The sequence below is a fragment of the Alexandromys fortis genome, unplaced genomic scaffold (genome assembly GCF_014885135.2).
Source record: "Alexandromys fortis isolate MF-2015 unplaced genomic scaffold, M_Fortis_MF-2015_v1.1 scaffold_8_1_9099942, whole genome shotgun sequence".
Lineage (NCBI taxonomy): Eukaryota > Metazoa > Chordata > Mammalia > Rodentia > Cricetidae > Alexandromys > Alexandromys fortis.
This window is the reverse complement of record NW_026067898.1, coordinates 7,248,431-7,268,828: the sequence shown is the minus strand read 5'-3', so window position 1 is coordinate 7,268,828 and position 20,398 is coordinate 7,248,431. Positions and strand designations below refer to the sequence as shown.

At 38.4% G+C, this 20,398-nt stretch overlaps 1 protein-coding gene across 4 annotated transcripts in view; it reads left to right on the top strand.

Annotated features, from left to right (window-relative positions):
* Agps (alkylglycerone phosphate synthase) overlaps positions 1-20,398 on the top strand; it is an 89,505-nt gene that overhangs the window by 39,892 nt on the left and 29,215 nt on the right. For all 4 annotated transcript variants that reach the window (XM_050119727.1, XM_050119742.1, XM_050119752.1 and 1 more), the window contains exons 11-15: positions 781-908; positions 9,527-9,578; positions 11,939-12,015; positions 14,122-14,234; positions 17,702-17,771. In XM_050119727.1, the coding sequence (XP_049975684.1) occupies positions 781-908; positions 9,527-9,578; positions 11,939-12,015; positions 14,122-14,234; positions 17,702-17,771 (440 nt within the window). The remainder of the gene's footprint in view (positions 1-780; positions 909-9,526; positions 9,579-11,938; positions 12,016-14,121; positions 14,235-17,701; positions 17,772-20,398) is intronic.

Genomic DNA, 20,398 nt, shown 5'->3' with positions numbered 1-20,398 from the left:
ACTTTTATTTCCAGTGTTATAACTGAGTTATTCAGTTTCATTCACATCCCTCTTTATACTTTCTAAAATAATCATTAAAAAATTTGCTAATGCTGTTATTAATTTCACTATTTGTACATATGAAACCACAGGCTTGAAAACATTGGTTTTTTGTGAACATTATTTTTTAGTAATTTCTTTAAATATTTTGATAAAAGCTTATATTTAGTTTATTATTTTTCTTTAAGATTAATCTCTCCCTGTTCCAAGCAGTAAAGACTGTCTTACTGGTGGTTTTCTCATGCGTCATACTTTCTGTTTCTCTCTTACAAGAGCTTCTCAGGAATGCCTTTGCCTTTCTATGTATTAAATCTGAGGAAACAAGGCAATCCTTCACTCATCTTAAAGTTTTAAGAAAGTTAATTTCTTTCTGCTCCAGGAAATTTTTAAGAGTAAACATAGATGCATCAGAGTACACCTTTGTCAGTATGTATGAGATGTAATGTTACTCTATTCTTTTTTTAAAAAAACATTTAAAACTAATTTTCTTAGAGAAATCTTGAAATGTTTTAAAATATTTGTACATTAAAAGAGAAGAGTCTAAAATCATTTTTGAAATTATAAAGTTTGCTTAATTGCTCATTTAAAAATACCTGATTAGCTATTATTCCCCAAGTCAAAGAATTAAATAGTTTTAACATGGGTAATAGAATGAAACAACAGAATCAGTTGATTAAATAGATTTAAATATGGCTTTAGAAAACTGTCATGTGATATTGGATTATTCCCCTTCTTTTTCAGGAACTCTTGGTGTAATAACAGAAGCTACAATAAAAATCAGACCAATCCCTGAATACCAAAAGTATGGCTCGGTAGCTTTCCCCAATTTTGAACAAGGAGTAGCCTGTTTAAGAGAAATTGCAAAGCAGGTAATAAAAAAAAAATACACGATATTTGCAATTATACTTTTAAAATTCTGCTGCATAATTGTGCTGTTTTAAGTACTCTTTATATTTAGTTGTGTTATGTTTGTAATTTTTCCCTGTTTTACATGGGAAATTACCCCTTTAAGTGTGCTTACTTCGTTCAGTAGTTACATTGCTCTCACACCTATCTTTTGTTCAAAGATGCCTGTTGATTTGGGGCCAATGTAAGATAGGTGCTTAGATTCATGGCTTTGAATGTTTCTGCTTTGGGTTGAATGTTGTATTTTGTAAGTTATTTTGGAATAATGTATTTTGTGATAAATTGAAATGATATTTAACTTAAATAAGACATTTTGTTGAAGTTAGAAGTAGCCAGATTTTGGTGGTGCACACCTTTGATCTGAGCATTCAGGAGGCAGAGACAGGCGGATGTCTGCGAGCTCGTGACCTGGTCTATGTAGTGAGTTCCAGGACAGCCATGGCTATGGAGATAGATCCTGCCTTAGCCCTGCTCCCCAAAAGAAAGATAAAGAAGAAATTAGAGGTAGTGACTGAATATCATTTACCCCCAAACTTAGAAGTTTCAAATATAGACAAATGTTTTTAATACATAGGATGTGCTGGAGGTGCTACTTGGTTTCATAATATTATTTTAGCCAGTGTTTGAGTAATATAGTTAATGTATACTTCTTTGTAATCTAAAAAAAAAAAAAAAAAAACTCCACAATTCCTGCCTTCCTAAAAAGAGAAACATTATCATTTTTTCTTTTTTTACAAAGAAGACTAGCTCATGCCAAATAATCTTTTTATTTCATTCTATGTTTTTGTGTGGGAATATCTGATTTTATTCATTGGACTGCAGTAGTTTATGTGTCATTCCTTGTTTCAACCTTTGTCAGGCAGTATATTCCACTCCTTCTTGCTTTCTCTAGACACATTGAGTTCTGTAATATTCCCCATTATGTATATGCAAGCAGAATTGTTTTTGTTTTGTTTTGCTGCAGAGTCTCACTGTGTCTCTTCGGCAAGCCTGGAACTTGCTATGTAGATCAGACTGGCCTCAAACTCAGAGAAATCCACTTGCCTTGGCCTCCTAAATGCTGGCATTAAAAACTGGGATATCACACCTGGTCCTGGAAGGGGACTTTTGGATATGACCTGTATGGATCCACTTCTTAGTATAAAGAAAACTGGAGGGAGACTCTGATATAGAGGCAAGGAAATACCTAGCTAGTTATTCATATTCCTGTTTGTTGTCTGAGTTTTCTGTCCTGCCTGGATCCTGCAGTCGTTAAGTCCCAAAGAAATCACACAGAGGTCTACATTAGTTATAAACTGATTGGCCCATCAGCTCAGGCTTCTTATTAACTCTTATAACTTATATAGCCCAGTATTCTTATCAGTGTTAGCCATGTGGCTCAGTACCTTATTCAGCGGGGCAGTCACATCTTGCTTCTTCTGTGGTTGGGTCAGGACTGCAGAGGGAACTTCCTTCTTCCCAGAATTCTCCTGTTTTCCTTGACCTGCCTCTACTTCCTGTCTGGTTGTCCCACCTATACTTCCTGCCTGGGTATTGGCCAATCAGCATTTATTTAAAACATAATTGACAGAATACAGGCAATTCTCCCACACCACCTGTTGGACTATAAGATAGTGAAAGGCAAAGAGGCCAACTGTCTCACCTTCCCACAATCCAAGACAACCACTGGAGTGTCTGCTCTGTTTTGTGGTGCTGGGGGCTGATCATACCCAGGGTCTTGCGAATGTAGGCAAGTGCTCTCTACCATTGAACTCTATTCCTGGCCCTTTAAAAACCTGTTTGTTTTAAGTGGGCTGCCACTAAGCTGCTGAGGAAGACTGGTGCTCACTGTAGCCCAGGCAGGCCATGAGCTCTTGATCCTTGTGCTTTACCTCTCAGGCCTGGCCTCTTTTTGTGAAGTGTGTGGTACTGGGAATTCAAGTCCTGCTTTGAGCATGCTGGGCAAACAGTCTATCACCAGTCTGTATTCCCAGCAGCTGCTAATGTTTTAAAGAACTTAAAATAAGGAAAATATTAGACACATATACACACACAGAGCATTTCTTGTGCTTTTTATTTATTTAATTTTACATTCTGAGCTACTCATTCTATGTGGTGTTTTCAATTTTCAAGAGGTACGATCACCAAATTTAGCAATAGATAAGGATAAGTTTTATAATTGTTAGCAACTGGTTTTTTTTTCTTTCTTTCTTTCTTTTTTTTTTTTTTTTTTTGTTGTTAGCAACTGTTGTAGGCCTTTTTGTGGTGGTTGACATGGTCCTGGCATGAACATGTTTGGACGTGTGGCAGGTCACTTGGGTGCCACAACAATGTCAGTGTTAACAGCTGACATTTTTATACAGGAGTTCAAAACTTCTGCTTCATGCCACATGTAGACAGCTGGAGTACAGAGTATTATGTCATACTTTCTAGCACTATGACATGGCGGGTGATGTTTAAGAACCATTACCATGGAACTTTTTTAGGAGTAAATATGTGTTCTAGTAAAATGATAACTAAGAATGAGGAAGTGAAATTCAGGTGTGTTCTGAGGGTGTTGCTAAGTCTTCTGCCACTTAAAGATGGAGGATGCACACTCATAAAGGAAATGTACCTAGTAAGAAGGCTTTTACAGAGCCGTGTGGCTTTGCTTTTGAGTTAGTAACTAGAAGAATGGGGAGAGCTAGCTTTTAATTTTTTATTTTTAGTTTAAAGAAAGTAGTTGGAAGTTGACTAATTAAAAAATAAACAATATTTTCAAAATATATATCAATTTGATTTAAAAAATAAAACAAAACAAGCTCTCAGAATGTAGCCCGTGCTTTATTCAAAATTTAGTCCCTATCCTCTCTAGGTCATGTTTGGAACATTGTATTTGGCGTTAGTCAGTATTGTCTGTGTTTTTCATAACAAGAAAAACATGAATGCCAAACTAATTTTTCTTTGTTTAAATGAGTGGAGAGTGTTCTATTAGCCTCAACAGGAAGAGAGAACAGAGAGGTTCTTCCCAAAGTGATGGCTTCTCCAGCAAAGGAAACATGCAAATCTTATGTAAGAGACCCATGTATTACATAGGGGAATGCACGTCAGAGGCGGGCACATTTTGAGCATGGGTAGTTGAAAGCTGTTCAGGCAGGAAGATGGGTAGGTGTAGGACATGCTCAGCTTAGTGATAAGGCACTCGGTGCGAAGGGAAAGTGGTGGATGGAAACACTTGGACATGTTCAGCTTGTGCCATAAAGACGGCAGGCGAGAGTGTCTCTGGGCATGCTTGCTTCCCTCTCGAAAGATTGAGCAGCTCAGGATTGGCTGTGCTTTCTCATTGCATCTTCTGTCAGCTCAAATCAGATTAAAAAAATAATAATCATAAAAGTTGAAAAAGGATTTTGGGCTTGTATATTTCCTTGACAAAAGCTCTCAGAAGGGTCACGTTCCCCTGTGTTGGCTAATGCCACACTTCCTAGATTCTCCAGGGCAGTGGACTCATCAGCAAGTATTATAATATTACTCAGGTCTTTTATGCTTTCCATTTTCCCACACTGCATACTCAATTGACAATGCCTTTGGTGTCATCATTGAGAACTGATGTGTAAATCTACAAAAATCCTGTTTATAGTGTTATCATAGTGGAGCCATTCAGTTTGAATATGAGTAACTGATGCAGTCTGGTGCAGTTTTTTATAGTTGAATGTATTCCTTTTGGAAACTGAAACAGAAGATCTACTTGTGTTTTTGGAGAGCAGGGTAGACTCCTTTCCTTCCTTGCATAAAGCAGCAAAACTTGTCTTTGAGTAAACGGTTTTAAGAATCTTAGATACCCAGCTGATGACTAGTGCAATTCACTGTACTGAGTGAGTATACATTTGGAATAGAGATACGAATGACGGATAGTGCCACCGTGTGGCTATAGAGCAGGTCAGCGAGAAAGTGCCGTTTTAGACTGTCTGCGTATTTAGTAATAATCAGCTTTACAGACAAGTCCTGTAGACTAGAATAGAAAACTTGCCTACTTTGAATCTGACTTAAAAATCTAGCATTGCTCCTCAGTGTGAAGCACAGCTCAGAATGCAGTTTGTAGTATCACATTATTTGGAGACCCACGATTTCATGCCTTACAATGCACATGCATAGGCTAATAGTTTTTTAATGCTTAAGAATCATTGACCTTATCAGTTTACTGAGTAGGTAAACAGTAGGTCATGCCAACAGTAGGTACTGTATCTTGTTCTCCTTTTGTAATAGTGTTTGCAGACAGAAAAAAGCTCAGAACATCACGTTTGCTCAGATTGGGATTCGGAATTTCAGTTGCTAGCAGGGGCTAGTAGACTAAAACAGTGCATGAACCATGATTGGTCAGGGTCTAGATGCTCGTGATTCTGTGCTGCCATTTCACACGTGCAGGCTGTAAGGTGGGCGAGCGTCTTTGGGAAAGGAAGGTGTGCTGTTCACAGTAGCAAAGCTGGCGCTACATGGAGGCTTCTTACTGCTGTGACTGAGGGGGAGAACTCTAGGCAACCTCAGCTCGCAGTGGGATGCTCCCCTCAGCTTTCATGGGATCTTGTCTAGGTGAGAAATTGTCCTCTTTGCCTGCCCTCTGAGGGGCTAGGAAGGAAGGGTTTGTGGGTGATCCCTAAGTGTGTCAATGCAGTCTCCACATTTGCTCAGTAGATCTAGGGTGATTCTTTAAGACTTTCCTAGAAAATAAGTTCCCACAAGAGTTAAAGTTGAGGATGTACTACATGTCAGATACAGCATCTTAACTATTCTTGTTAGTCCAGAAACCACTCTGATGGCTTTCCGGAACAAGCTTAATAGCGCAGACTCTGCTTGTTTTTGGTTGTTTTCAATAAGAATTTAAGATTCTGTCCTTTATGTTGAAAGAGGGGCATTTCTTTCCATTAGAGAAAAACTGACTAGATTCTCTGTGCTAACTTAAAAAGTAACAGATATCTCAATCCAACTTTTTAATAAATTAAAAAAAAAGGTAGTCTCTCCTAAGGGAACACCTTAAAAATATTTCTGAAACATGTTTTCCTTAAACTAAACCATGGCTATTGCCAGAGAGAAAACCATAACATGCAATTTTATTTTTTATTTCGTTTTTGTTTTTTGAGACAGGGTTTCTCTGTGTAACTTTGGTGCCTGTCCTGGAACTAGCTCCTGTAGACTATGCTGGCCTCTTCTGCCTGCTTCTGCCTCCCTAGTACTGAGATTAAAGGCGTGGGCCATCACTGCACGACAACATGCAATTTTTATTAGGAATAAAATACCTTAGATTTCTCAGTAAACCCACTATAACTTTGTTGAAATACCCCTCCTAGGTTATTTCTGACAACTACCAGCAGGGGTCACTATAGCTAGGGCTCCTCACCTCCTTATCCACTATAGTGGGCTCAGTGTTGCTTACTGGGATAGTATGGTGTGAACTTGAACTCCAGTTCTTAGAGTTTATACTCTCTGTCCTTTAAAGAGGACTGAGTTTATTTTTTAGCTTGACCTCCCCATTTAGTTTTGAAAGCAATGGAGACAACCTGATCTGAGCTTATACACACCATAGGCCAGGGACATGATTTTGATGTTTTGATTATATGACCTTCTCTCTGGTCAGTTGCTTTGCTAACTTTTAATTTTTTCATATTTTAAGTATTTTTTATATATTTAGGATTATCTGTAATACTTTTCAAATTATTGGTTGCTAAAGGCCAACATACTAACCTAGATACTATTTTTATTTGAATTCTTAGCTTCTGTGAATTTACTTAAGACAACAACTAAAGAACTATTTACTAACTTTGAAAAAAAATATGAAACTTTAAATCTGTTGACTTGAATTTGATAATTTCTTTGTAAAATTCAGTGTTTAAAAACTGCGTGTTTTCGGGTAGTATTTATTCATTTAACTCAGCGCCAAGTTAAAATCACATTCAGTTGAGGTGAATATTGGTAGCTGCATGATTTAGCAAATACTCTAAAACTTTTTGGCCGAAATTGATCTGCAGTTGCTGTACCGCTTCCACCCCAGAAGATACCTGGTAGGCCTGCACTGAGAGTGGAGGCTTCGCCTCCCATTTCCTCAGCACATGCACTGGTTATTTTGCTGATAGCACCTGCTCTTGAAGCAGGCGAAGTGGGATCTGGCTGGTGGCGGCAGGTAGAATTCACACTTCTCACCAGGAATTTAACACCCACTGATAAAGAGCTCTGAATTCTTTAATACTTTCTGATGTGCTAATGCCAACACATGCAAACATGTGTGCTATAGATGTTACCTAGTGTTTGCCTAGAGATAGTCTACTTTCTTTATGAAGAAAGGAAATTTGCCTGAATAAGTTTCATATGTTATTAGAAGTCACCACACTCATTTTATTAAAGGCATCTGGATTTATAAATGTGAAGAAAATTGATCTTTCTTTAGTATATGGGAAACTAGCAGTGCTTTTAGGATTTACTGACCAAACTCTAATACCTTTATATCAATTTGAAATTATTCTTTTGTAATATTTTGGACTGTTACACTTTTAGTAGGAGTACAAAATGACAGACATAGTAGTTTTGATCTAATCTTTGATTTGAATATGAAGCTAAGCACTAAGTGTGTGTGTGTGTGTCTGTGTTGATTTTGTGTGTGTGTGCATGAGCAAGGCTATATGATCAACTTGAAACTGCTCATCAGTAGTCAGGACATCTTGATCTCTTCTTTGCTATTTCATAGCCATCTGACCTTATCCATTCTGTGTCTGTCTGAAAGGCAGTTAGTTCTGCTTCTGTGACAGTTCTGTTGATTGTGTGGAATAAACCAGGGCACAGTTGGAAACCACGGTGTCCTGTACCGTGGGAGTGATGGGCTCTTGTCACCATGTGTATACGATTACCTGCCACTGTCTCTTCAGACCTGTTAGTATTTAGATGAATAAATAAATTGCTTAGGCTTTAAAATAAGAATCTTGTCTATCCTTATATTGGATAGAATTCTGTTTTATGCTTTTATAAGAATTAAATACTTGTTTAACTAAAAGCAAGTAATAGCAAAAATGTCTTAATGCATATTTTAAGTTTTTAAGGAGTTACGGAACTTTATATATTTATTGATAAATGATACTATGAAGACATATTTTAAAAGTTTATGACTTTTTTGTAGGCTGAGACAGTAGGGAGTGCTGTGAGTTTGTATGCAGTCTGGGCTGCAGAGCAATATTCTGCTTTAAAAAAAATGTTTACAGCATTTTTAAAATATCTGCTCCAAAAACAGCCCTTGGTAGAGCTTCAGCTGCCCTAGAATCTTGTGTAGGAAGCAATAACCCTGCTTGGGTTTCAGACCCTTTTACAGTTTTTATCATCATGAAGTTAATAAAAGGGCAGGCTGAATGTCTTGGATTGGCGTGGCTACTCAGCTCTTGCATGTTTCATATGCTTTCTCAGTTGGACATCTACAGTCTGAAATCAAATGCTCCTAGATCTGAAATTTGGTGTTGGTAAGTTGTTGCTCAAAAAAATTGAATTCCAGAGCATTACAGGTTTCAGATTTACAGGTGAAGGTTGCTCAACCAGTACCTGCTGTCTAAACTTTGTTTTATCTTGTTTTCCCCTTCTTCCTTGCAACTCTTAGTTTGTAAACATGGACGCACACACACATGCGCGCACACACAAACACACACACACACTCCGCTGGGGCAGACTTATTCTTTAGATAAATATTTTTTAACACCTTTTTTATTTTTTATTTTTATGTGCATCAGGGTTTTGCCTGTATGTCTGTGTGAAGGTGTCAGATCCCCTAGAACTGGAATTATAGACAGTTGTGAGTGGCCATGTAGGTGCTGGGAGTTGAACCTGGGGTTCTCAGAAAGAGTAATCAGTGCTCTTAATCTCTGAGCCACCTTTCCAGCCCCCTAGATATACATTCTTAACCATCAAAGTTTCATTGCTGTTTGCATTATATGTAACCCTAAAAGAACTAAAACTGTGACTCTGTCACATGTGTTCTTCTATGTAAAATAATTCTGAGGAAGGATTCAAAAGAAGGAATGGTTCCTAAGATTGTCTTTGAAGATACTGCAAATGTTTTAGAAGTTTTTTGGCATATAAAAATTTCCACCAGTGCTTCCTGGTTTCTAAAAGTATGAAAGAGGTTAGTGATGGTCTGAGTGGTAGAGCATTTGCTAGCAGGTGCATGGCCACAGCCTTGATTCTCAACACTGTGAAAGGAAGAGGGTGGGGTGGGGAGAGGGAGAAAAATACTGTGCAAAAACCTAGTAAAATATTATAAAATATGCAATTCTTAAAACACATATTTAGTCTTAAAAAGTTCTACTTTGTTGTAAAATAGTCTATTTTGAGGAGTGGAATTTCTTTTAAGTTATTCTTCCAGGTTACTGCCAGGCAGCAAGTATATTTTATTGCTAAGTTTAAAGGTTTGAGTATCTGTGAATTGCTTTTACACATAGATTTCTCCAAATATTTTTATAAACCACTGATGTTTTGTCTTCATGAAGTTTTTCCATATATCTTTAGGCACTAAGTCGTTGAAGCCTTTTAAAGTAACAGTCAGGTCCTGCTGTGTGACTCTTGCCTGTTGAACTGATTCCCACTTCTTTTAAAACAGAGGTGTGCTCCTGCATCGATCCGCCTCATGGACAACCAGCAGTTTCAGTTTGGTGAGTAACTGTGCTCAGTTAACCTCCAGAACTTTCAGAGAACGATGATTGTCACCGTGCTGTCCCTCGTGGAGCTCTGATGAGTACTCAGTCTTTGAGAGAGTGCCGTGGTGGAGGGCTGTGGGGAGCACAGGTGCCTGGGTTGCTGCGGAAGCTGCGCCTCATTCATGGAGGAAAGCTTGGAAAGGCTTCTGTTGGAGGTGGCACTCGTTCTGAATCTTCAAGGGGAAACGGAGGTTTGCTTGAGTCTTCTACCTGACCAAGTTTGTTCCCTTATGGGCAAAGCTGAACTTGTGAAAGCACAATAGCATGTTTTAGAGTCTCCAAATATTTTAGTGACTATTATCCTGTCTGCAGTGGTCTTTCTTTGCGGAGGGGGCATCAGTCATTTTGGCCTTAGAAAGCCCTTTCTGGCAGTGTTGTTCAGGGTGAGTTAAAGCACGATTAATAAAAACTCAGAGAAATTGGGGTTCAACCTGAAGGTCCAAAAAGCAAAGTAGCCAGCCACTGGCTCTTACCTTGACCTCAGTCCAGAATAGCCTTCCTGCCTCCAGGAATCTCAGAATGAGACTGAGAGCTGTCTCCTCTGTTTTATAACTCTCTCTACTGGGATTAAAGGAGTGCACCACTGGGATTAAAGGCATGCACCATCTGGTTCCTGTGGCAAACTAGTGTGGCTGCTGGTATTAAAGGTGTGTGTCACCACTGCCTGGCTGTAAGGCTGACCAGTGGGGCTGTTTTACGCTGTGGTCTTCAGGCAAGCTTTATTTACTAAAATACAAATGAAATGCCACTACAGTGAGTGAGGAGGGAATGGACTGGAGATGAAGCTGTGGGGTGAACAGTGCAGGGGCAGATCTGGAGCACCTGTGGCAACGGTGGAGAAGAGGGGCAGGTTTTCAGGACAGCCATTAGCTTGAGCAGGGACTCAATAAGATGCCCACTAGCCTGGCCTTGAACTCTGTCTTAGTCCAGATGGACCTTAAACTTTGAGTTCTCCTGCCTCATCCCCTTGTATATCTGAGATTGCAGTCCTGAGCCCCGAGGCATAGCGCAGCACGTTCTGTGTTTAATTTCAGTTATTAATGTAGGGTGAGTCCTGTTTGGTGAAAAGAAGTGAGCATCCTGATGATGTGCTATTTCTAAGTTTATAGATGCTTAAATTATCTTTAAAACATAGTTATGTTGGAGAAACATCTTTTATAGGAAAGAAAAAAGTTTCTAGACAAATCAGATTTTGATTCCGGGACTCATAAACACCACTAAGATGGTTTCTATCTACCCCACAGTTCGTTTTTTGTTTGTTTGTTTGTTTGTTTGCTACCTTGCGTGTCTCTCAGTTTTTCCCTGTTGCAGCCATAGCATGGGTATCTCTTAGTCTCTATGTATGACCTATTTTACTTAGTCTTTCATGTAACCTAGTTTTGTCGTTACAATCAGGAAAAACAATGTGGTGAGTAAGTATTATATATTGAATTCTTACTTATAAATGAATTGGAATAAAAGGCTGGTGATGATTGTTTTAGGAGCAACTAGATTGTCCTTTGCATTTCTTTTAAAGGAAGATCTTATACTTCAGAATCCTCAACCCTAGAAGACTAGGAAAAAAAAAACCTTTCTTTGAAGACAGTTTTAGGTTTTGCTAAATACTTGAGGATCTTTTTTGAAAACTGCATAAACAGGATAGAATTTTTTTTTAATTGTGCTCAGCACTAAGGCCAGATGTGGAACTTAACTGGAACCATCCCAGTGCTGAGAAGTTGCTCTTCTTTGAAAACTGAGAAAGCAGTAGAAGGTTCCTACCCAATTAAGTGTAATCTGCAGGCGGTGATGTTAATTTAACAGACTCTGAAATGCTGTTTGTTTTATTTTGGCAATTTTAACTCCCTGAGTGTGATTAAGGAAGCAATTGTTAGTTTTATGCTAAGAATTCTGGATGAGTTAAGAATTAAGAAACAACCTTAAACTTCACATGGACTCCATATTTGGTTATGGTTCTGTGTAGTTTCTGTATAATTAAAAAAATGATAGTAAAACCAGCCACCACTGAATATTCTTAATAAAATAAAAATTAATGAGGTGGTTTTACTGTGTGTAAATTGTACCATTGAAAGATAACTGAAAGTATGTATAGTATTAATTACATGTAGTAATTTTTTTTAAAAAACAGTGACTTTTATAAGTAAAACACTGTCACACTTGAAAGAATGTAGAGGTAAAAGATCTTAATAAAAGCATCCATATAAATTACAGCTGTAAAGACTTGCTTCTCTTAGAATACTAAATTAAAGCCATTTTTTGATCTCAAAAACACCTAATTTGTTATTAATTTAAACTGTAAACTTTTTTTCTCTTCCTAGGTCATGCTCTTAAACCTCAGGTCTCCTCTATTTTTACATCATTTTTAGATGGATTAAAAAAGTTTTATATTACAAAGGTAAGACTAAAAAAAAATCTAAAATTGTACTTGTACAGGATGTAAGTTTTTCTTCTTGCCTTCTCCCTATACACACCTCCCATAAGGATGTTTTTCCGTGGGGTGTTGTGTTCTGATGTGGGAAAAGGTATGTTAGCAACTGAACTGTGTAGTCAGGTCAGTTTGTATCTGGTTCTAAAGTCTTAAAACAGCTGCATTGAGCAGTCTCAAGCTGGCGACATTCCCTATAGTTGAAATTTTTTTTATAGTTGTACTCAGGAGTGAAATGAGATTAGGTTCATTTATTTATTTAATGTTTTATTCCTGAGAACTTTGAAAGGTTGTACTAGTGTGTATCACTGTGGCAACAGTGTGTGTCAGAGTGTGTACCACTGTGGCAACAGTGTGTGTCAGAGTGGCAACAATGTATCATTTTTTTTTTAAAGAAAGTGACATATATTTATTTATTATGTATACAACTTTCTGCCTGCCAGAGGAGGGCGCCAGATCTCTTTACAGATGGCTTGGAGCCACCATGTGGTTGCTGGGAATTGAACTCAGGACCTCTGGAAGAGCAGACAGTGCTCTTACCCACTGAGCCATCTCTCCAGCCCCACAATGTATCATTTTATTGTTGTAGTTGGAGGATTTTTTCATTATTTTGCTTAATTAGGTAATGTTTCTTGAAATGCCAGAGAGCTTGAACTGTCTCTGTTTTTTCTGGGTGTAATTTTGTGTGAACTATTTAAATGTGGTTGTTGTGCTAGGGACAAAATGTGTTGTTTGTCTACTGCACTTTGACACACACCCTTTTTGAGTAATGGAATAGGAAGTACCCTTTGGCATGGATTCTGTAAATAACATTTTCCAACCAAACACCTCCCTTTTTAATAGGGTTTTTCATTCTGGTGCTATGTGAACTTAAATTTATGTCTGTTCTTAGGACTATTTTATCACTTCTAAGCTAAGAAAGCCCTTTCTCTTCTGGTATATTTAGAGACCTTTTACTCCCCAACCCCCATTATTTTCTTGTGTTGTCCAGTTTTTTGTTTGTTTGTTTTTATAGTGTTGAGAATAAAACTCAGGGTCTCACACACTAAGCAAGTGGTCGGACATTAAGCTATAGCATATCCTTTACCTGTTTTAATTGACAGTGAAAGGTTTTGTGGTTTTTGTTGCTTTATTTAGCTCTTTTGCTGTTAGATGAAGATCTAGATTGCTCTCCACCTCCTCCTCCTCCTTTCCTGTGCTGACCCTTGTGTCAGTACTAGTGACTGGGACTAGTGCCTGCTTCTTTTTACATTGAGCCGAAGGCCCCTTGCTATGTACTGTACTACCCGAGAATAGATACTGCTCATTCTTTGTAATAGTTTCTGTTTTGTTTTTGAAAAATTAAAAAAATATAATCTAGTTTTACCTCTTATTATTTAGAATTTTCTTTGTTGCCACTATTACATGTTCATTATTCTAGAAAAATTTTAGAGACTTGTCCTTTTCAAATGTACAGTTTTTTTTATTAAAATTGGTAGTCTAGCATATTAATTTGTACAAGTATTGGTAAATTCGAAATAATTTATGCATTCAGGACCATCTGTGTTACTTTTTTCCCCTAGTGAATTGATATATTTCCTTTTAAAATTAGTCTTAGTTCTTTGCATGCACAAGATCTTCTTGTTACTATTATGTAATTGTCGCGGTTGGTTTGTAGAGATGTTAGCTCCACCCATATGCTTTGCTCTTTGGTTCTGTAATTTGTATTTGTTTCTGTAATTACAGTTAAAATTCTGGCAGGTTACCTGTTGAGTTACTGTATCAGAAGTGATTATAATACCACAGTACTCTGAAATGCAGTGTATTTGTACTTACGTTTTGTCTTAACGTGCTGGGCCTCAAGCCCAGGACCTTGTGCAGGTCAGGCAAGCACTCACCTGTGAGGTGGACTTCTGCAGCAGCGTTGGTCAGGCAAGCACTCACCTGTTAATTGACAGGGAAAGCCTCAAAGCTCACTGCTTAACAGGCTGCTGTACCTGAGGTCATGTTAGAAGAAAAAGAGCAAAATGTATTTCACTTTACTGTTTTATAAGCTAAGGCCTCTGTAATAATACAACTTTATTTTATATTTTGTAGTTTAAAGGATTTGATCCAAATCAACTAAGCGTAGCCACATTACTGTTCGAGGGGGACCGTGAGAAGGTTCTTCAACATGAAAAACAAGTATATGACATTGCTGCAAAATTTGGGTATGGCTTTGAGTTTATAGCAAAGAGGAAGTATGCTGAAGTTGTGCTGGCTTCGTACAGACTGTATGTGTCAGCAGGCTGTATTAAATTCATTGTGATTTATGAAAGTAAGCTTAAAATAGTTTTATCCCAAAAATTTGTAGAAAGAGTAATCTGTTGCTTTGACCTAATTTTACACATACATAATGTGTGTATATGTTATATGATGTTAAATATTTTGCTTTTCCTAGATTTTTGCTTGAATGATAACTTTGTGTTGTGTTATTTGTTGTGTAGGAATGAAACAATTGTCTTGTTATTAGTTCATGTATAAAACATATTACTAATGTGTTTTAAAAAGGAAATTATGTTTAGTCTGTGATATTTGATAAATTATCTATACTCCACCCCCTGTCACTTACTGTTTTATGTGGGTATAAAGAAACAGAAGACACTTCCCATATAACCAACTGAATAATGGTGGGGTGGTTTCTGTCTCCTGACGGATGAGAAGACTGATGGGGAGAGCTCCAGTGGGTAAGCCGTTAGTCAGGGCTGTGTTCCGCCTCCCTTCTCAGGTGCCGAAGCCAGCAGTCTTTCCCATCTGTCCAGGGATTTCCAGTGTTAAGCTTGTCCTGAGCTCTGCAAACATTTATCTACCCTCCTTTCTTTCTGTCTTATGAAACTCACTTACGTTGGAGATAAGTGCTTTGCAGTGCCCCACCTTGTGCTGTGCTACTTAGCTCTTTATTTCCAGGGTTGGTATTAGTAAATTAGTATTAGTATTAGTAAATACTGTCTTCTTAGAGGAAAAACGGTCTCATTTTAGATTCAGTCTACTTTATTCTGATACTGTGTTTGAAAATAAGTCCCTCTTTTATTTTTGATCTATTCTGAAATTACAAGCAGAGTTTTAATTTCCTTAATAGAAGATGAAGTTCATTCTTTTATTTTCCATGTTTTGTTTTGTTTTTAACTACTGAAGCATATTCGTCAGAAAGGAGATTTAAGTTAATTTTTTCTGTATCTGCTCTAGCTTGAAATACTAGAAACTAAATATTTAAAAATTCTTTATTTACATATTTCACTTGATCTTACTTAACACAAAAACTGAGAAATGATCCTTATGAATTTAAATATTTAATTGGGATTTCTAAAATTTCAGAAGTATTAGATGAAAATGAAATATTTGAGTTGCTAGATATGTGTTAAATTCTGCATAGTTCTGCCTCTTCTCCAATCCCCCAGTGCATGCGCCCCTGTTGACAGAGGTTTCTGTCCTGCCCAATTCCACAGCCATTCAGTCCCAAATAAACACACAGAGGCCTACACTAATTATAAATTGGTTGGCCTATTAGCTCAGGCTTCTTATTAACTGTTTCTTACATCTTAAAGTGGCCCATAATTCTTGTCTGTGTTAGCCATGTGGCTTGGTACCTTTATCAGTGTGTCTGGGTCAGGACTGCAGACTGAGCCTTTCTTCTTCCCAGAATTCTCCTGTTTTGATTGCCCTGCCTATACTTCCTACCTGTACTTCCTGCCTGGCTACCGGCCAATCAGCATTAAACCAGTGCAACTGACAAACCTTTACAGGGTACAAGACCATTGCCCCACTGCACACCCACACGGCTCTGTGGAGATAGGGCTTCCATTGCAGTTTGGAGCAGGCTGGAAGGTGATGGTAGCTAGGACTGTGCCACACTCCTGCTGTTCGTGCAGGAGGTTAGTGACCACAAATGACCGTGCTTTCTGCTTCACACTTAGCCTGTCTCTCCTTAGGTGTTACTTTGTTTCTTAGGACATACTCCCTGTGTGATTAAAAACTTGTTTAATGAGTTAATGACACTCAGTAGGAATCCTCCCACCCCCATTCTATTCTTCCTAATTACTAATACCTTTACTCCTTCAAGAGCTGAATAAACATCACCTGTCAGTAGTCATGAGCGATGCTTTGGCATCTTCCATAGAACTTAAGGCAATAACTCATCATTATTTTTACATGTTCTTAAGTTGTTTGATGTAATTCAGCATGAGAGTAATTACTTTGGCCAGATTTTTTTTTTTTACGTAAAATGAGAGTCTGGTTTTCCTCTTCATTAAGCTGCCTACTCCTTTAAATATGTTAAGAACCTTGTGGATTGGTGTTTGAAATTTGTGAGAATAACAAGAAGTAGACGATTGATGTTCTACTTAGAAATAAAGCAGTTTAAGTCTAACTATATAATACACACACACACATGTATATTTGGAGTAGCTGCAAAATTGTCAGTTTTAGAAATATTTCGTTTCTGAGTTTTGTGATTGCTTACATATTGCATCTTAATTTGATTTTGACTAAATTGACAGTTCTGAAACAAAAATAAAAGTGGTTTTAAAAGCTAAATTTGCAAGAAAACGTGATTATGAAAAGTAAACCCAAATTGCCCGTTATTTTCTTTCAGGACTTATGAATATAGGATGAATGTCCAGTTACAGGGTTTTTTTATTGTTGTTTTTTGCTTCAGATTCTTTATTTTAATTTTTAAATTTTATTTGAGTGTCTGTGTCTGTGTGTGTGTGTCCGTCTAGTGTGTATGTGCACTTGTGACAGTTTCTCTGGAGCTAGAGTTACAGGTGGTTATTAGCCATCCAGTGTAGGTGCCAGCAGTCACACTTGGTCCTCTCCAAGGGCAGCAGGCTCTCTTTCCTGCTGAGCCATTTCTGTAGCTCCTCCAGATTTTTTCAAAAAGCATGTTTCTATGGGGTTTGTACACTGCATCTCAGTGTAGAATGGATCCCTTACCACCAGATAGTAGCAAAGAACTGAAAGGAAAGTGGCTTGCTTTGGGAAGGAAAAGTAGGCTTGGTCTCACCCAGCACAGCAGCTAGACCTGTTCCCACCATATACTTTGGCACTCTGTCTCAGTGGTTCCTAGCTCAGGTGTCCCCCAGCTTCCTGTGCTTTCCTTTCTCTACCAGCTCCCGTGAGAACTCTTTACTGCTAGCCCTGAACTGCTGCTTCTTTAGTTGCAGAGCCTGACTTTGTTTTGTGTCTGCTTAAGCCCGGAGCCCGACTGGATCCCCCTTAAGTCCTCGCCCCAACACTTTAGAAATTATAGAACTTTATTCTCTGCCTCAGCCTCACATCCAAACCAGAACTAACATTTGACTTTGAGTGATTTGACCTGAGCTGTGTCTTGCTCGTTCTCTAACATTGTGTTTATAAAATGATATCCTTTGTTTTGCTCACTCTTCAGTGAATCCCGATACTGCTAGGGCTCTGTTACACAGAGGAACCCGGTCTCAAAAAGACCAAGAGAAACAAGAAAGTGTTTTCAGCTTTGTTATTCAAGCACGTTCTCTTGTTAACTGGCATATTAATGACTTGTGAAATTAAGATAAAAGTGATATACCATGTTAATCTGTTGAGCAGTTATTTTGAGATGTTGTTAGTTTAGCTTTTTATTTCTTCAGTTAAAATATATTGATCGTTTGTTCTTCATCTGCAGTGGTCTGGCGGCTGGAGAAGATAATGGACAGAGGGGTTATTTGCTGACTTACGTCATTGCATATATGCGTGTAAGTTGTATTTCTGACATTAATTACTTTCCTGTTGCCATGGTAAAACACCATGATCAAGGAAGGCATCTTATAAAAGAAAACATCTAATTTGGGACTCATAGCTGCAGAGGAGTCCATGACTGTCATGGCAGCAGGCCCGCAGGCATGACACCAGAGCAGTAGCTGAGAGCTCACCTCTGTCCACAAGGAGGAGGTAGAGAGAGCTACCTGGGAAAACCATAGACCTTTGAGACCCACAGCCTCCTCCCCCACCCTTCCCACAAGGCCTCACCTGATCCTTCCCAAATAGTGCTGTGTACTGGGGACCAAGCATTCAAATGTATGACCCTGTGGTGCCGTTCTCCTTCAGATCACCACACTGACTTAGGGTACAGAAAGTAGTCTTCCTTGCTTATCTTCGTAAGTATTTGGCTACTGTAATTTAGAGCACCATTTTATTGGAAAAGCCTGGATTTACTTTTAGTTGCCCCATTACTTTTACTTTTTTTTTTTTTTTACTTTATTTTGCTTTAAATTTACTTTTTAGAAGCCCCTTTAAAACTTTGGTATGTGCTTTTGAGGAACTTACAGGGGATTTAATGTCTTTCCACCTCTGAAGGCCAGTTTGCCTTTCTTAACATTACTTGGGTTGGAGTTAAGCTGTTCTGTGTAGCAATGGTCTTTAGTTGACTTTTGATCCATCGTAAGGAATTATAAATCTTTACCCTTTCTTTAAAAATTGATACATAACTCCAGGTAGCCACTGGTTCAGAAGTCAGAAACTGTGTGAACACTGCAGACTTTCTTAGTATGGACTCTGCCTATGAGAGATGCCATTGCTCATATTGACTTCCAGTCTGTTGCCGTTGCCACTATAAACCAGCCTTTTGAGTTTGTAGTTTTTCATTTGTTCTACTTTGGCTTTTATAGACACTGTTTTCTGGCTGAAGTTACTTTTACTTAATGTATTTTAAAGTTTAACTGTTAGTGATTTTAATGATCTTGTCTAAAAAGATCCATTGGCTGCCTTACTGAAAGTTTGACTTTCCCAAGTTACAGATTTTCTAATTTTCCAGTTGGAAATTGTTTTGAGGGAAACATTTATAAAAAGATACATTTTTTTTTATTGTTCTCAAAAGGCATGAAATCTTCTCATTTCAGGATAATTTACTCCTAGTTAAGATCTGTTTTCTTACAGGCATGTGCCACCCTCATCAACTTAATATGACAAGTTCAACAGGACCACCATATTCAGGCTACCCATGCATGCTTCAGCATTGCCAGGGCATAAATTTCAATTTTCATTCAAGGTCTGTTTTCATAGTGTAGTGAAGAGTCATTTACCCTACCCCGGGGGAATTCTTACTGGGAAAGCAGACTGACTGCCTGCTCCCTCTGTTAGGAACCCTGACCAGGAGATACACAGAACATGCAAGGAAGTGGATGCCGGGGCCATCTGTGTAGACTGTCACTACCCAGGATCTTCCTAGAGGAGATGTTTATCAAATCAGATATTTTCTCTGGGTACATTGAGAGATATATATTGATAGGTGTATTTCCCACAACGCTGAGTTCAGAATTGTAGAAAATTAATGTAGCTGTAATAAGTACAGCATGAGGTCCTTGTGGGAATAGACTGTTTGTAAGTTTCCAGTTAATTTTGAGGCCAATACAAAAACAAGTTTAGGGATCTTTTCCCATAAATTTATTTGCTTTATCTTTACATTTCCCCTTACATTGATTTGTTTTGTGTTTGAATATGTACATGTGACGATGCATAGATCACAGCATGTCTGAACGACAGTCTGCCGGATGCAGCTCTGTCTTCTACCCTGTGGGTCTTCAAACTCAGGTCCTCAGGCTTGGCGACAACTGCCTTTCACTGAGCTGCCTTGCCAGTCCTGTTTGCTTTGTTCTTTAAAACCTTTCTCTAGTGCATACCCCCACTGTCACAGGAATGAGTCCTAGACACACGGACTGAACCACTGAACACACACTTTAGATCAGTTAGATATGGAGGTGTGTCCTCTTAGCACTTAGTGGAATTGAAGTGATTGTTCTTACTATATTTATTTATTTGTTTGTTTATTTATTGTGTTTGATTGGTTTGATTTTTTTGAGACAGTTTTTCTGTGTAGTCCTGGCTGTTTGGGAGCTCTGTCTGTAGACTGAGCTGGCTTTGAATTCAGATCTGCCTGCCTCTGCAACTCAAGTGCTGGGATTAAAGTTGTGAACCACCATACCTAGCTGTATTTTCTAAATTTGCTTCTAAATAAAAGTTGATGTGAAAAAAGTGCAGTAGCAGCAGCACCAGCACCACCAGCAGCACCGCCCTCATCACCAGCAGCAGCAGCACCACCACACACTGTCTTACCTCTTGTTCCTTTCACCTTGCCGCTCAATTTTAATATTGGCTGTTTTACTGTTCTGTCCACTAAACATCTGTTCTCTAATCTCTTCCACACATGCAGAAACTGTTCCTGGAGAGAGACTCCATCCACTAGGGAAGGACTAGGGTTCCTTTTCTGTGACAGATGCTTTCACTGCTGCTGAGGCTGTGGAGAGCAGCACACACAAGGCTCCACACTCAGAGAGGTCATGCCACACTTGGAAACTTTCCAGTGTCCTTAGGAGACAGACAGTAG